At 41.8% G+C, this 15,161-nt stretch overlaps 1 protein-coding gene across 2 annotated transcripts in view; it reads left to right on the forward strand.

Moving 5' to 3' along the window:
• Nucleotides 1-840: 840 nt before the first annotated feature.
• tmem232 (transmembrane protein 232) overlaps nucleotides 841-15,161 on the forward strand; it is a 209,380-nt gene continuing 195,059 nt past the window's right edge. For both annotated transcript variants that reach the window (XM_085987412.1, XM_085987420.1), the window contains exons 1-3: nucleotides 841-1,032; nucleotides 6,611-6,790; nucleotides 11,409-11,520. In XM_085987412.1, coding sequence (XP_085843538.1) covers nucleotides 6,654-6,790; nucleotides 11,409-11,520 — 249 coding nt within the window. In that variant the 5' untranslated portion in view covers nucleotides 841-1,032; nucleotides 6,611-6,653. The remainder of the gene's footprint in view (nucleotides 1,033-6,610; nucleotides 6,791-11,408; nucleotides 11,521-15,161) is intronic.

Genomic DNA, 15,161 nt, shown 5'->3' on the forward strand with positions numbered 1-15,161 from the left:
CAGCAGATTTCCTTCCCCAGGTAATCATGGTCACCATTACTGATACTAGCTTTTTATTCCAGATTTATTTAATGCAGTTATGGGATTTGAACTCCTGTCTCCTGTTCATTAGTCCAGTAACATAACCATTCTGCTACAGTACCCCCAGGTTTCAGATGATCTCTGGCCACCAGGATTATTGTCCTCTTGAAAATCTGACCATCTGTACAAGTAGTGCTAAATGGGTGGGACGAACAGCCGTTTTGTGTTCTGCCCACTACCGCCCCATTTTTAAGCGCAAACGGGGTGGTAAGAGGACAATAATTATGGACATGAGAGGAGAGGAGAATAATTGCAAAACATGTGCTGGCTACATTGGAACAGGTAAAAAAAACTAATAGAAAAAGAAAATACTGCAGATGCTGGAAATCTGAAATAAAAACAGAAAATGCTGGAGATACTCAGCAGGTCAGGCAGCATCTCCAGTTCTGACGAAAGGTCATCGACCTGAAACGTTAACTCTGTTTCTCTCTTCACAGATGCTGCCTGACCTGTTGAGTATCTCCAGCATTTTCTGTTTTTATTTTGGAACAGGTAAATATGGAAGCATGAGAGGGTGGTGCTATTGAGATGAGGTAGTATTTTGAGTCATGTATTGGCAGAAACAACTTTGTCCAACAAGTCTAGTTGCTTGCATTTCATCGTGGTGAGGCGGTCGGTGCAAAAACACATCACAAACGTTTTAAAGCCAGCAAGATACACAAAAAAAAATGAAAGCCTATTTTGCAGAGTCCTGCTCCCAGGCCACTGAGGTGGCGCGCGCTTCACTGGGTCTCCATAGAAACCGCCGGGACACAACAAATGGTGCGACGGGGCGCTGAGCATCGAGTGACCGCACCAGTGCCGGGGCTGCTCCAGGGTTCAGCCCGCGCAGCGACCTGCTTTCTGTCCCAGCTTGTGGAGGTTCAGTTTGGAGACTGAAGGCCAAGGGAGAAGAGGGCGAAGGTTGGAACATTGCTGTGAAATTTTGAGGTCTGCCACAGGCATACACCGGTGGGTAATCGTCCAATTTCTATTTTATTGCAGTTCTTCTCTCTTACGATCCTTTAGTCTTACTGTAAAATGTCTTATTTTTCGCGCATGGTATATTTCATTGGACCACTGAAATTGTGCTGAAGATTCTTGCAAGTATCAATGATCCATATTTTCTTTCCCCAAATGTTCGATTCCTTTCCTTCCCCATTACCACACTCTCGTTTCATGAAAGCGTATCAGCGTGTGACCTTCATGCTCAGGCAGCTGGGCTGGTAAAAGCCGAGCATGGACACTTTAAACACATTAAAGTGGCAGTGAGCTGGAGAACAGTGACAGACTGAAAGAGCTAACACTGGATATACTAGATCGGTACATTTTTAGCCCAACAAGGAAGGAGGCAATGCTAGATCTAATTCTAGGCAAGGAAGCAGGACAAGTAGGCAGTGGAAGGACAGGGTGTATCTAGGAAACAATGACTGGAACATAATTAGGTTCAATGTCCAGACTATCAGTCAGCCACAGTGGCTGTGCTGGTCCAGTATCCAAGAGGGAACTTTCAAAAGAATCAATAAATATCAGGGCGCACAGAATTTGAAGAACTTGATATTGGCAAAACTACATTAAAAGAATTACAGACTGCAGTAGGAGCTATGAATTATAAACATAGGGTGCCATGGGAATCTCCACTCTAGGAAAACACCTGCAATTCTAACCCTAAAACAAGCAGAATTTAGGCACGAATTGATCAGGTAAAATTAAATTGGGAAGGTAGAACTTCAAGTGATTCCTTTTCCAGAGATTTAAATAATATAGCATGGACAAAGGCAAACTTACAGACAAATCAGAGTCTAAGGGAAACAGTGGAGGAAGTCTAAAATCAAAAGGAGAGCACCTGAGTTCAAAGGGAATAAAAGAGTGAAAGAATATCACAAAGGGGGCACATAAGAGAAGTTAAGTTTTCTGGAGCGAAATCGGAGAAACATAAGAAGCAAAGGGCATTCGTGAGAAGTTAAAATAAAAGTGGGCAAACAAGAGAAGTAAGATTTAATGAGGAACAGAAGAGAGAAATGTAAATAAGACAGAGACAGGTATTTTGCTGTGTGATATTTACAAAGGAGAAGGCCAGGTTTAACCGAAGGGTAAAGGGAGACGATAATTATCTACTGATCAATAAGCTAAAAGAAAGGGTTATGGCTTTAGATAGGTAGGTACAGAAACTTAATAAGGCAGACAAAAATGAGAGGTTTTTTGAGGGTGAATGGGTAGTATTATACTCAGTAAATAAGTCATCACAGGTCTGTGAAATGGCCAGGTTAACACCAGACCTTGAGAGAGAATCATCAGGGATCGGAGCTGGGACCAGCACAATCAAGGAGAGGGCTGCCATGAAAAAGAGACAAGTGAATCCAGGGAAATGAGGATAGTTGATGGATTAAGGTTGAAAGGTAAGAAAGCCTGTGAAACTACCTTAATGAACAGATACAAGGATCTGTCTATCAATGCAGAAGGATGACATAAGGACAGTCGCGAGAAAGGATCTCGGCTTGGAAAATCAGGAAGTAGAATCAGTATGGGTGGAAATAAGGAATAACAAGGGGCAGAAAACACTGGTAGGAGTAGTATATAGGCCCCCTAACAATAGCTATACTGTTGGACAGAATATTAATCAAGAAATAGTAGGAGCTTGCAACAAAGGTAATGCAATAATCTTGGGGGACTTTAATCTTCATATAGACTGGACAAATCAAATTGGCAAAGGTAGTCTGGAGGACGAGTTCATGGAATGCATTCGGGACAGTTTCCGAGAACAATATATCATGGAACCAACCAGGGAACAGGCTATTTTAGATCTTGTATTGTGTAATGAGACAGGGTTAATTAGCAGTCTCATAGTAAAGGATCCTCTGGGGCAGAGTAATCATAATATGATAGAATTTTACATTAATTTTGAAAGTGACTTGCCTAAGTCCGAAACTAGAGCCTTAAACGTAAATAAAGCCAATTACATAGGTATGAGGGGTGAGTTGGCTAAGGTAGATTGGAAAAATTGATTAAAGGGTATGGCGGTAGATAAGCAGTGGCTAGCATTTAAAGAAATATTTCATAATTCCCAACAAAAATACATTTCATTGAGAAACAAAAACTCCACGGGACAAGTGATCCAACCATGGCTAACTAAAGAAGTTAAGGATAGCATTAGATTGAAAGAAGATGCTTACAATGTTGCAAAGAATAATAGTAAGCCTGAGAGTTTCAGAAACCAGCAAAGGTTGACCAAAAAAATTGATAAAAAGGATAAAAATAGAATATGAGAGAAAATTAGCAAGGAATATAAAATCAGATTGTAAGAGTTTCAACAAGTATGTAAAAAGGAAAAGAGTAGCAAAAGTAAATGTTGGTCCCTTAGAGGCTGAGGCAGGAGAAATTATTATGGGGAATAAGGAAATGGCAGAAATGTTAAACAAATATTTTGTATCTGTCTTCGCAGTAGAAGACACAAAAAGCATACCAAAAATGGTGGGGAACCAAGGGTCTAATGACGGTGAGGAACTTATCGTAATTAATATAAGTAGAGAAAAAGTACTAGAGAAATTAATGGGACTAAAAGCTGACAAATCCCCTGGACCTGACAGCCTACATCCTAGGGTTCTAAAAGAGGTGGCTGAAGAGATAGTGGATGCATTGGTTTTGATCTTCAAAAATTCCCTAGATTCTGGAATGGTCCCAGCGAATTGGAAGGTCGCAAATGTAACACTGCTATTCAAGAAAGGAGGGAGAGAAAAAACAGGGAACTACAGGCCAGTTAACCTGACATCAGTCATCGGGAAAATGCTGGAATCCATTGTTAAGGAAGTGGTATCAGGGCACTTAGAAAATCATAACATGATTAAGCAGAGTCAGCATAGTTTTATGAAAGGGAAATAGTGTTTGACAAATTTATTAAGAGTTTTTTGAGGATGTAACTAGCAGGGTAGATAAAGGGGAACCAGTGGATGTAGTATATTTGGATTTCCAAAAGACATTCGATAAGGTGCCACATAAAAGATTATTACAAGATTAGAGCTCATGGGGTTGGGGGTAATATAGTAGCATTGATAGAGGATTGGTTAACAGACAGAAAACAGAGAGTAGGGATAAACGGATCTTTTTCAGGTTGGCAGGCTGTAACTAGTGGGGTGCTGCAAGGATCCGTGTTGGGGCCTCAGCTATTTACAATCTATATTAATGACCTAGCTGAAGGGACCGAGTGTAATGTATCCAAGTTTGCTGATGATAATAAGCTATGTGGGACAGTAAGCTGTGAGGAGAACACAAAGGGCTCGATTTTAACAGCCCCGAGGAGGCGGGTTTGGAGGCGTGTCAGCTGCTAAAATCGGAAAAAATGGCTTCAGACACCCATCCCGCCCCCATGCGATTTTCGTGAGTGTCTGTTCAGCTGCTCCCAAACTGACCCGACTGGAACCGGTGGGACAGGTGGTTACGAGCCTGTTAACTGCCTTGATAATCCTATTTTGATAGAGGTTTCCCATTTTCGTGCCTCTGGCTCCTGTTTCCCGTCTTGTCAGAAACAGTCTTGCTGCAAGGAGACGAGTTGGTGGGAGGACATGATCTGTAGTCATTATTGGTGCAGAACTTTAAAAGCGCTCCTGTAACATGGCTGGCATTCAAATGCAACAACTTTGTTGTTGGAAGTTTGGAATAAGATTTTGCAAATCTACTGACCTTGTGACTGGTCAAGCTGATACACATCTGCTGTTTGAACTGATTGGAATAATTTCAGGCCACTTTGAGTGTGCACTTACAAGCTTCTTGCCTCAACTGAAATCTATAACAACGGGATGGGAACCATTTACATCCTCTCATCCTGGTCGTCCGATTCGGAGGAAGAGCAGTGCGGCTTAGTGCTGCCGGATTAACAAGTGGCTCAGCACACAGCCTCCTTGTAGGAAGATGAAGAGGACGAGGAAGGGGACGAGGAGGAGGATGGGGAGTGACTCCTTGTGGGGCTGGATGTGGCCAATCCAGCAGCAGGCGACTACATTGCTGGCCGTCAGGCAAGGGATGCACTCAGCCATGCCAGATTTGCGTAAACTTACACTTCAACCACAGGTGGCTGGCACATGGAGATGAATATAAGCCGGACATTCTCAAAACCCCAGGTATCATCTGCCCAATAAACGGTGGTTTGCGCTCAGTGTCACCACCATCATTCTACATGGAATCCACCCTGAGCCCTCACTCTTGAACTTCCATTTCCCAGAACACAGAGGCCACACTTTAGGTGATCTCAGCAGATCATTAAACCTTTTTCCACACTGAACCCATGTGCACCTGCACACAGACGTCGAGCTCACCCCCTCAGCAATTTGCAGCCAAGCTGCCTTGGTTTGCTGAGGAGGCCTGCTCCTTCCGTTTCCAGGGAAGAGGAGCTCCTGACGTCCTCCAACTCCCTCAACAAGAGCATGGAGAGAGCCCTCATTGAACCTGGGTGCAGCCTTAGTTATTGGGGCTGCCGTTCCTGCAGCCACCAGCACCTTAAGAGAAAAAAGCATTAATATTACTAAGCCAATGATTGGAGCAAATCTGGCATCTTTTTCATTTCATAGTCAGCTAATAAATTGATATATATAAAAATCATAAATATCTTTCTGGAATAATATGACCAGCAATTTCATTCATCAAATTTTGTTCAGAACAGACACTGTCAACTCCCCTTTATATAATACAGTACCAATCCATCCCATTGACATTTTTTCCAAAGGAGACATGGCCCCTTTAAATTTTCATTCAAACAACGCATCATTAGACGTAAGAAACTGACAGCTACCAAGCAATTGCCTGGAGGGACCCGCACCTCGACTGTAATGAGGCCAATCCAGCCAAATGGCTTCCTTCTGTGCTGTAAAATTCTATGATTTTGTAACATAATTATCCTCTAAGGCATTGTTAAGAACATTGAGACTAATTGGATAGCTCTTTCAAAGAACCGGCACAGACACGATAGACCAAATGGCCTCCTTCAGTGCTGTATGATTCTATAATAGTCTCTTGTGATTGATCTGGTGGTGGTCTGCTTTGTTTTGCTGGCTGTCATTAACATCCTCACATCATTCAGTCTAAACAGCAATACGGTACTGATTATATGGAAAATTAAAATTTTTGCTTTTTGATTGAAGATTGCATATTGCAACTAAAATAACTGGTGCTAATTAGGGAGCTAAAGGGTGTAATTAACGGGTAGATTTCTATCTTCGTTTGGGTGGTATTTTGCGAAGCGGATCACCCGTCCTTTATAGAACCTGCCCGATTTTTCATCCCAATGAAATCAATAGAATGAAAATCGGGCAGGTTCTAATGACGCACGGACAATTCGTTCTACCAGATTACTGTCCAGGCAGTGAATATGACAAGCTATCCCTATATCTTGGCTCTGCTGGCATTCCTAAATCACTTAAATTGTGCTTTCATGGTTTATAACATAATTTATAATTTCAACCTCTTGAAGTGAATTCTTGCTTTGCAACTCCTTCCAACGTATTCATTACTGTATATATCACTGTACTATATTTTTGCCTTTTATTTATTGTGAATATAGGTATAGACTTTGAGACACAATGCACAATCGGTAGCCTGTAAAGATGCCGATATTCAAGATCCCCATAGTGCACAGGTTTGGGATCATTTCCCAATCTAATCAACTACTGCTTGAAGATACACTTTTGCAAAAGGCTGAAGAAACCCTGAAGCTTTATTATTCAAAGGATGTCGCAAAAAGGTTAGGTAGCACTTTAGTGCCTAATTAGTTAATCACTAATTATATATTTATTTAACTTATTATGATTTTATGTCAAATATAGTTGACAAATACTTAGATACTTTGTACAAAATAAATGAAAATGATTATTTGACATCTTACTTTTAGTTCAGTTTTTAAAATGCTTTTTTATTGTAGTTCTTCAGTACAGCACATTGACATGCATTTTTACATTGTTTCTCTGACATACAACATTCATGGCTCAGTGTACATACTGTGGCATTTTATATACTGCTGGGGCTGCCCTACTGCATTAGTGTTTATTGGACTTTTGCCTGTGTTGACAGTTTTATGAGTTTCCACAGACAGGTGGGACTGGTGTGTGTGCCCCTCTCACATGGCACCTGGGTTATAAAAGTTCTGTCAATGTGCCAGACAACCATTTTCAGCAGGCCAAGATTGGGGATCATATTTTGGAGAATTTCTCTTGCTATAGCCTTTGTTTGGGCTGGGTTCCATGGAGAACTTAACTCTGAAATTCCACATATTTAATTGCACTAGATTTGTACCAATGAGCTGGGATTTGTGCCCACTGGTACTCTGCAGAGCTGAATCCACCATTAATTGCAGGATCAGCTCATTTAAGTATCATTGGCAGTTCACTAGAGCAAATCCCATATTAACTGGGCGTACTGCTCTTGGGTGCTTGGAAATTAGAGTGCAACCTTTAAAAGTCTAGCTGAAGATTTCAACAGCAGATAATTAGGTTCACTGAATTGATTGTCAGGTAACTATACTGTATAGCTCATGCGTGATTTTGGTCCCACTTTTTAAGAATGTCTTCTACTGGAGGATCTGACAGGGACAGCAGAAGAAAGTGTAAGGGCATTGCTATGAGAAATAAAAGAGGAGCACACAATTTCAATGAGACCAACCTCCCACTCTCCTCAAGAAAGTTCAGCAAAGAAGAGGGAGACTGCTGGTTCCCCATGGGATGAAGCCACAAAAATGTCTTGTGCTATTTGAAGGGAGGTGGCACTGGCACTAAGTGCCATCTCTGTCACCCCCCCAGAACTGCAGACAAGTGCTGCAAGAAGTTCAATGATTTGACTAGGGTAGGCAGGGTAACATACCACCCACTCTCCTTTTTCTTCCTTGAGCACCCTGGGTACCAGTACACTCTTCATCCTCTAAAATTAAGAGCTGCACAACTAAATCCTCACATTGCACTTTGTTTAAGTGTAGCACTAACTAAGTATTTTATAGTATGTGTAACCGGCAATTACTTGCACACAGAAGCTTAAAACCCCTTCCTCCAGTTTAACAGGGTTATACCACCAGATCTTGTTCCCATTAATCTACACATAAGTTCAAGTAAATGATACTAACATATCTTGGTGTTCCGATTTAGGAATTATCCATCAATTAGGAACAGCCATTTCCAAACCGCCAGCCCCACAAATTTCAAAGAGGAATAATCAATTGGTAACAAACAGAAGCGCAAATAATGATTTTTTAGACTTCAGGGTCTGATTGCCTGGTCTTGAGGGCCACATATAGCCGATGGGCTACAGTTTGGACATCCCTGTGTTAAATATTATAACATTAAACTAGTTGTGAATAATTATAACTCACTATTATAAAGGGGTAGAAATTGGCCCCTTGAATATATAAAATAGGGGTTTCACTCCTATTAAACTCACTGTATTATAAAGGGGTAGAAATTGGCCCCCTGAATATATAAAATAGGGGTTTAACTCCTATTAAAGGATCCCTTTGACAAATTGGTCACCAATGTGCGGGTCAGGGAAAGGTAAGTTTTTACAATTTAAAGCAAAAAAAAAACCTTCCTGTGGAGCCAGGAAGCGCACTAAGAACAAACCCAGAGACATTTCTACCCCAAAGTCTCCATGGAATCAAGTCCAAACAAAGGCTAAATCAAGAAAAATTGTCCATACTTGGTCTACTGCCAATGACTGGTTGGCACATCAACTGAACTCTTTATGTATTCAGGTGCCAAGTGACACACCAATCAAATTGCTGATCTTTTATTTTGAAAGTTACCATTCCCAAATCAAATAAGATAACTACACAAAAGCAGAAATACAAGGCAAGCTACTGATGGTATAAATATTTTGAAGACAGTCCTCATCTTTTTAGAAGGCTTTAGAATGTATTTCTTACACAACCCAATAATTTTTTTCAGACTTCTCAACGTGATTGATCTACGATGATGATTGTATGTGGGTGATGCAATATTCCTGCCTACTGCATGGAGCCCAGCCATTACTTTAGGCCAGTATTGTCCAATGTGCTTTCATGTGGCTAATTGGGAATCCAGATGTGGTTAATTGCATTTTTGATTACAAAATAAAAAATGAGTAATAGACACAGCCATTGGACATGTGGGGCAGGATTTTCATTGGGCCGTGGAGGCGGGATTGGAAGCATGTGGGGGGTTAAAATCTCGAAATTGGGGGGCACGAACCCATCCCACCTCCATGCCAGTTTCAAAGGAGGCGGATACCCGACCTGTGCTGGGACCTGCCTCCCCGAGGCGGGAAGGGGATTAGTGCCAATTAACTGCCTGTTAACAGGTAGTTAACAGGCAGTTTTTAGCCTAATCCCTATTTTTATTGCTGAAGTGTGGATTCCCGACGGCTCCAAACCACGCCAAGTTAGCGAGGCGGGCCTTCGGGCTGAAGGGCTTGGTGGGTTCGAGATGTCCGGTGTTCAGGTGAGTGATGGGTGCATGAGTTCAGAGGTAAGTGTTTTTGGTGTGTGTAAAGTGTTTAAAGAAGTTTTACTTACATTTACTTACCTTTACAACCTTCCTTCCTTCAGGTCTCGGGAGTCCCTCATCTCACTGGCACAGAAAGCAGAATGGCCGCGAGCTGTCAAAAGTTGCAGCATTCAGCTTTCTGTTCTGGAGAGATCTCTAAATCAGCCTGAGAGGAAGGAATTAACTTGGAGTACAGATTGTCAGTGTTTGACAACTTCAAAGAGCTGTCAAACGCTGATATTTCATCTGTCAAAAGCTTTTGACGGATGAAATGTCAATCTGTGACATCACCTGTTGCCGGGTGGCCCTTAACTGGCCTGCTGAGCCCGCTGTGCGGGCTCAACAAGGTCAATCAAGTGAAAATCGCATGGGTTGGCCACAACTCAATGGAGGCGGGACTACAACCCCGAAAGTTGTAGTCCCGCCTCCTACACGCCTCCTCAATCAAAATCCAGCCCGTGATTTCAATACTCATATTTGCACGGCGTATGCATGTGCACTTAAATCTTTTTATGCGTTTGTTGGTAAAATGATAAGACAAAAAGCAGATTATAGGAGTGTATTTTGATCGTTGTTAGCGCTCTACTTCCTTGTTTACTGAATGGTGGTAGATATCGTTAAGTAAATATACACATGTGAAGTACATATACCTGTTTTGTGTGAGTGCATGTAAGGCGTTTCTACTAAAGTTAGTGCATGTGGTTAAACCGGTGTCGCTGTAGTCACACCTGTAGCTAGTCAGCAATTTCTATTGAACAACACTACCTTAGACTCAATTGAAACTGAACTAACAATATTGAGGAGAGACGCAGTGTAAACTCCCTCGTGGTTTTTGTGCATCCAGCTTCTTGGGATTCCTTCCTTAAACCTCTTTACGTCTACACTTTTATAAACTTTCTTAAAACCCGTCTTTTTGATTAAGCTTTCTTAACCTTCGATTCCATTGCTTGACACCCACTCAATTATCTATTTTAATCTATTTCCCCCCCCTTTGTAAAGCACCTTGGGGTGTTTCTACTTTACAACTGCTATATAGTTGTAAGTCATTGTTGAACAAGTCACTAAATAAGGAGCTGTCATTCAATCAAGGTCCAACTCACAGTGAATTCTTTGCATAGAATCAGTTGACAAGACTCACTTCACACCTTGTCCAGGTCTCGATATTTATTAATACTTTTACCACAATTGACTTTTATTTGTTCTTGAGTTGTGGGCAATGCTGCATTTATTGCCAACTCCTTGTTGCCCTGTGTACAACTGACTTGGTTGCTAGGTTGCTTAGAGGGCATTAAGAGTCACTTACATAATGGGGTGGCAAATTCTCTTCCATGAAGGATAATAGTGTATCAGTTGGATTCATAGGACAGCTTTCATGATCACTTTTCTAATGCTATCTGGAAATCACCAGATTTATTGAATTCAGATTCACAACTTGCTGTGGTGGGATTTAAACTCTACCTCAAGGTTGCTAGTTGAGGACCACTACAGTAACATACCCAATTAAAACTAACGCAGGGTTCCTACATCGTTGCCAATCTGCAGAGCGAACAGCCTGCCTGTGGCTTGCAGACTGGTGGTTCTGACTTTCATCTTGTAGTTTAGGAAAGAAAGACAGTTTCAAGGTTAAGTCTAGTTATTTCAGGAACTCTTTAGCCTATATATCTATGAGCAGGTAACAGAAATATCCCAGAAATTCTCTTCATTTGACATGAATTAAGCTGTTCTTCTGTTGTGCCTAGAATGGGCCGGAAATAGCCATAGCAGTTCTTCATTCTGCCACATAAAGAAAAACAAAACAGATTTAGCACTTGCTTTTAATGTTACCTGTTTCAGTATATTACTGTTTGTTTATTTCAGAAACCCCTTTGAAGTCACTAAACAATTTGTTCAGGCGTTTAAGTGTGCACAAGAGCGAAAAGAAAAGGAACAAATGATTGACACGGCTCAAAAAATGCTCACCAGAAATAAGGTATTAACAAAGTGATTAAAGATGCAAAAGAAACTGTATTCAGTTGTTGGATGAAAGATTTACTTTAGTGACCGGTGTGATCTTTGTTTGGCACGTTAACAGTAGAAAGCACTAATATACCTAGGTGGCAGGGATAGCCCCATAGAGCATTTGCTCTCAGAGTTACTCAGTTTATCACAGTGTATATGACTAGTGACTACATTTCAAAAGTACTTATTGGTCGTAAAGTGTTTTGGGACATCTTGACGTCATGAAAGTCACTATATAAATGCAAGTCTTTCTTTATACTGTACCAGTTCACCACATTGAGGACAAGGACTATGTTCTTTAAGCCTGGATCATAACACTGCTATGAAACCCACGCTCGCCCACTGAACCGAGATACAACCTGAGTCCTGGGACCACTAGAGCCATCACTGAGCAGCCCGTTGGACTGTTCAACCAAATGCTTTCACTGTCTGGACATGTCTGGGGGCTTTCTGCAGTCTGCTGCACTCTGCACAACTGTGCTGTGCAACGGGGACACCGCGTAGAACTTGCACAACAAGAAGCATCCAAGGCTCACACCAGAACATTTAAAACGTTAAATAAGGGTAATTAAGAATACTGTTTATGCCAAGATTTTCTTTTGAACATATCATGACATGCTGTATAATTGAACTCTTCAATGATCCTGTTTCCCCACACTTATCAGTTTGAGATCAGCACATGTTCAGAGCAGTGTGAAATTATATTTCTACATTGCCCTCTGCTCAGGCTTATGGAGCTTTGCTTGGTAGCATCCAGTTACATTTTTAAAAAATCAATGTGATATTCAGCTCTTCTAAAAAGTTTACAAATGAAGTTTAAAACATTACATTTGCAGTTTAGAATGTCTCTTCACTGCTTTTGTTAATCTGGGTACAAGATGAATTTACTAAGTCAACCAAAAATGTGCAGCATATTTGGCTGCAGAATAAGTTCTTGGTAGATCCTTACATCCCGAGTACTCCTTTAACAATTTACGATTTTGACAAACACTCGCTCAGGCCAACATCCCCAGCATCGAAGCTTTGACCACGCTCGATCAGCTCCGATGGACGGTCCACATCGTCCGCATGCCCGATACAGACTCCCAAAGCAAGCGCTCTACTCGGAGTTCCGACGTGGCAAGAGAGCCCCAGGTGGGCAGAAGAAACGCTTCAAGGACACCCTCAAAGCCTCCTTGAAAAAGTGCAACATCTCCACCGACACCTGGGAATCCCTGGCCCAAGACCGCACAAAGTGGAGGAGAAGCATCCGGGAAGGTGCTGAACACCTCGAGGCTCTTTGCCGGGAGCAAGCGGAAGCCAAGCGCAAACAGCGGAAGGAGCACACGTCAACCCAAGAACCCCACCCACCCGTCCCTTCAACCACCGTCTGCCCCACCTGTGTCAGAGTCTGTAGGTCCCGCATTGGACTCATCAGTCACCTGAGAACTCATTTTTAGTGTGGAAGCAAGTCATCCTCGGTTCCGAGGGACTGCCTAAGAAGAACCACACACACGCACATTTTCTGTGGCATTGCTCACATTGAATTGTTTTATAACAATAAGATGTGTTGTCAACAAAGTGCGCATTGGTTTTGATCTTCCAGAATTCCCTAGATTCCGGAACGGTCACTGCAGATTGGAAGGTAGCAAATGTAACCCCTCTATTCAAGAAAGGAGGGAGAGAGAAAACAGGGAACTATAGACCAGTTAACCTGATATCAGTAGTAGGGAAAATGCTAGAATATATTATTAGAGGCGTGGTAACAGGGTACTTAGAAAATCATAATATAATTGGGCAGATTCAGCACAGATTTATGAAAGGGAAATTGTGTTTGACAAATCTATTAGAGTTTTTTGAGGTTGTAACTAGCGAGGTAGATAAGGGAGAACCAGTGGAGGTAGTCTATTTGAATTTTCTGAATGCATTCGATAAGGTGCCACACAAGAGGATTTACACAAAATTAGGGCTCAAGGGATTGGGGGGTAATAAATTAGCATGGATTCAGGATTGGTTAATGGACAGAAAACAGAGAGTAGGAATAAACGGGTTATTTTCAGGTTGGCAGGCTATAACTAGTGGGGTACCGCAAGGATCAGTGCTTGGGCCTCGGCTATTTACAATCTATATCAATGACTTGGATGAGGAGGCCGAGTGTAATGTATCCAAGTTTGCTGATGATATAAAGCTAGGTGGGAAAGTAAGTTGTGAGGAGGATGCAAAGGGATATAGCCAGGTTGAGTGAGTGGGCAAGAACATGGCAGATGGAATATAATGTGGAGAAATGTGAAGTTATCCATTTTTAGGAAAATAGAAAAGCGGAATATTTTTTAAATGGTGAGGGATTGGGAAATGTTGGTATTAAAAGGACCTGGGTGTCCTACATGAATCACTGAAATTTAACATGCAGGTACAGCAAGCAATTAGGAAAGCAAATTATATGTTAGCCTTTATTACAAAGGATTGGAGTATAAGAGTAAAGAAGTCTTACTGCAATTATATAGAGCCTTGGTGAGAACACACCTGGAGTATTGTGTACAGTTTTCATCTCCTTACCTAAGGAAGGATATACTTGCCTTAGAGGAGTGCAACGAAGGTTCACCAGACTGATTCCTGGGATGGGGGGTTGTCCTATGAGGAGAGATTGAGGAAACTAGGTCTATATTTCCTAAAATTTAGAAGAATGAGAGGTGATCTCATTGAAACATATAAAATTCTTTAGGGGCTTGACAGGGTAGATGCTGGAAGGATATTTCCCCTGGCTTGTGAGTCTAGAACTAGGGGTCATTGTCTCAGAATAAGGGGTCGGCCATTTAAGACTGAGGTGAGGAGAAATTTCTTCACTCAAAGGGTTGTGAATTTTTGGAATTCTCTACCCCAGAGGGCTATGGATGCTTAGTCATTGAGCATATTCAAGACAGAGATCGATACATTTTAGGATATTAAGGGAATCAAGGGATATGAGGATAGCACAGGAAAGTGGAGTTAAGGTTGAAGATCAGCCATGATCTTATTGAATGGTGGAGCAGGCTTGAAGTGCCGAATAGCCTACTCCTGCTGCTATTTCTTATGTTCTTATGTTCTAAGTGTTACTGGAGAAAACGGGACACTTTCAGGATGTGCATGCAGTAAGCAAGACTTTTAATATGTGACTTTGAATGACCTCAGGGCAACGAGGGCAGGGCAATAAATGTTGTTTTGCCAGTGTCACCTTCATCCCAAGAACAATTTTTTTTTTTAAAAGGCTGGGCAAGACAAAACATATATGAAATTGTTGGGAAGCCAGAACAGCCAAAAATATGGATTGTAAAATGTTAAATGATCATTAGGACAGAAGAAACAGTAGGAGTCCAGTGAGGAGTAGGGTGTGAGCAAGATCAGGATCAGGAATAAGCTAGAGAAGCAGGCAAGGTAAAGCTGGGAGAGGGCAGATTGAGGCCTAAATGCCCCACATAGTAAATTTTGAAAATGTTGTATTGGGGCTGGGTAGAGGTGGGGAAGCATAGCAGGATGATTGAGCTGAGCCAGATGTAGCAACAAAGGCTGTAGAGGCAATTGAGGTGTTGGAGGCAACACCAGGAGAGATGGGGGAGAACAGTGGGCGAGCAGCGGAGTCCAGTGAGGAGTAGCAGT

This window comes from Somniosus microcephalus, chromosome 1 (assembly GCF_052327205.1).
Source record: "Somniosus microcephalus isolate GS21.2 chromosome 1, FLI_Smic_1.0, whole genome shotgun sequence".
In the NCBI taxonomy this organism is placed as follows: domain Eukaryota; kingdom Metazoa; phylum Chordata; class Chondrichthyes; order Squaliformes; family Somniosidae; genus Somniosus; species Somniosus microcephalus.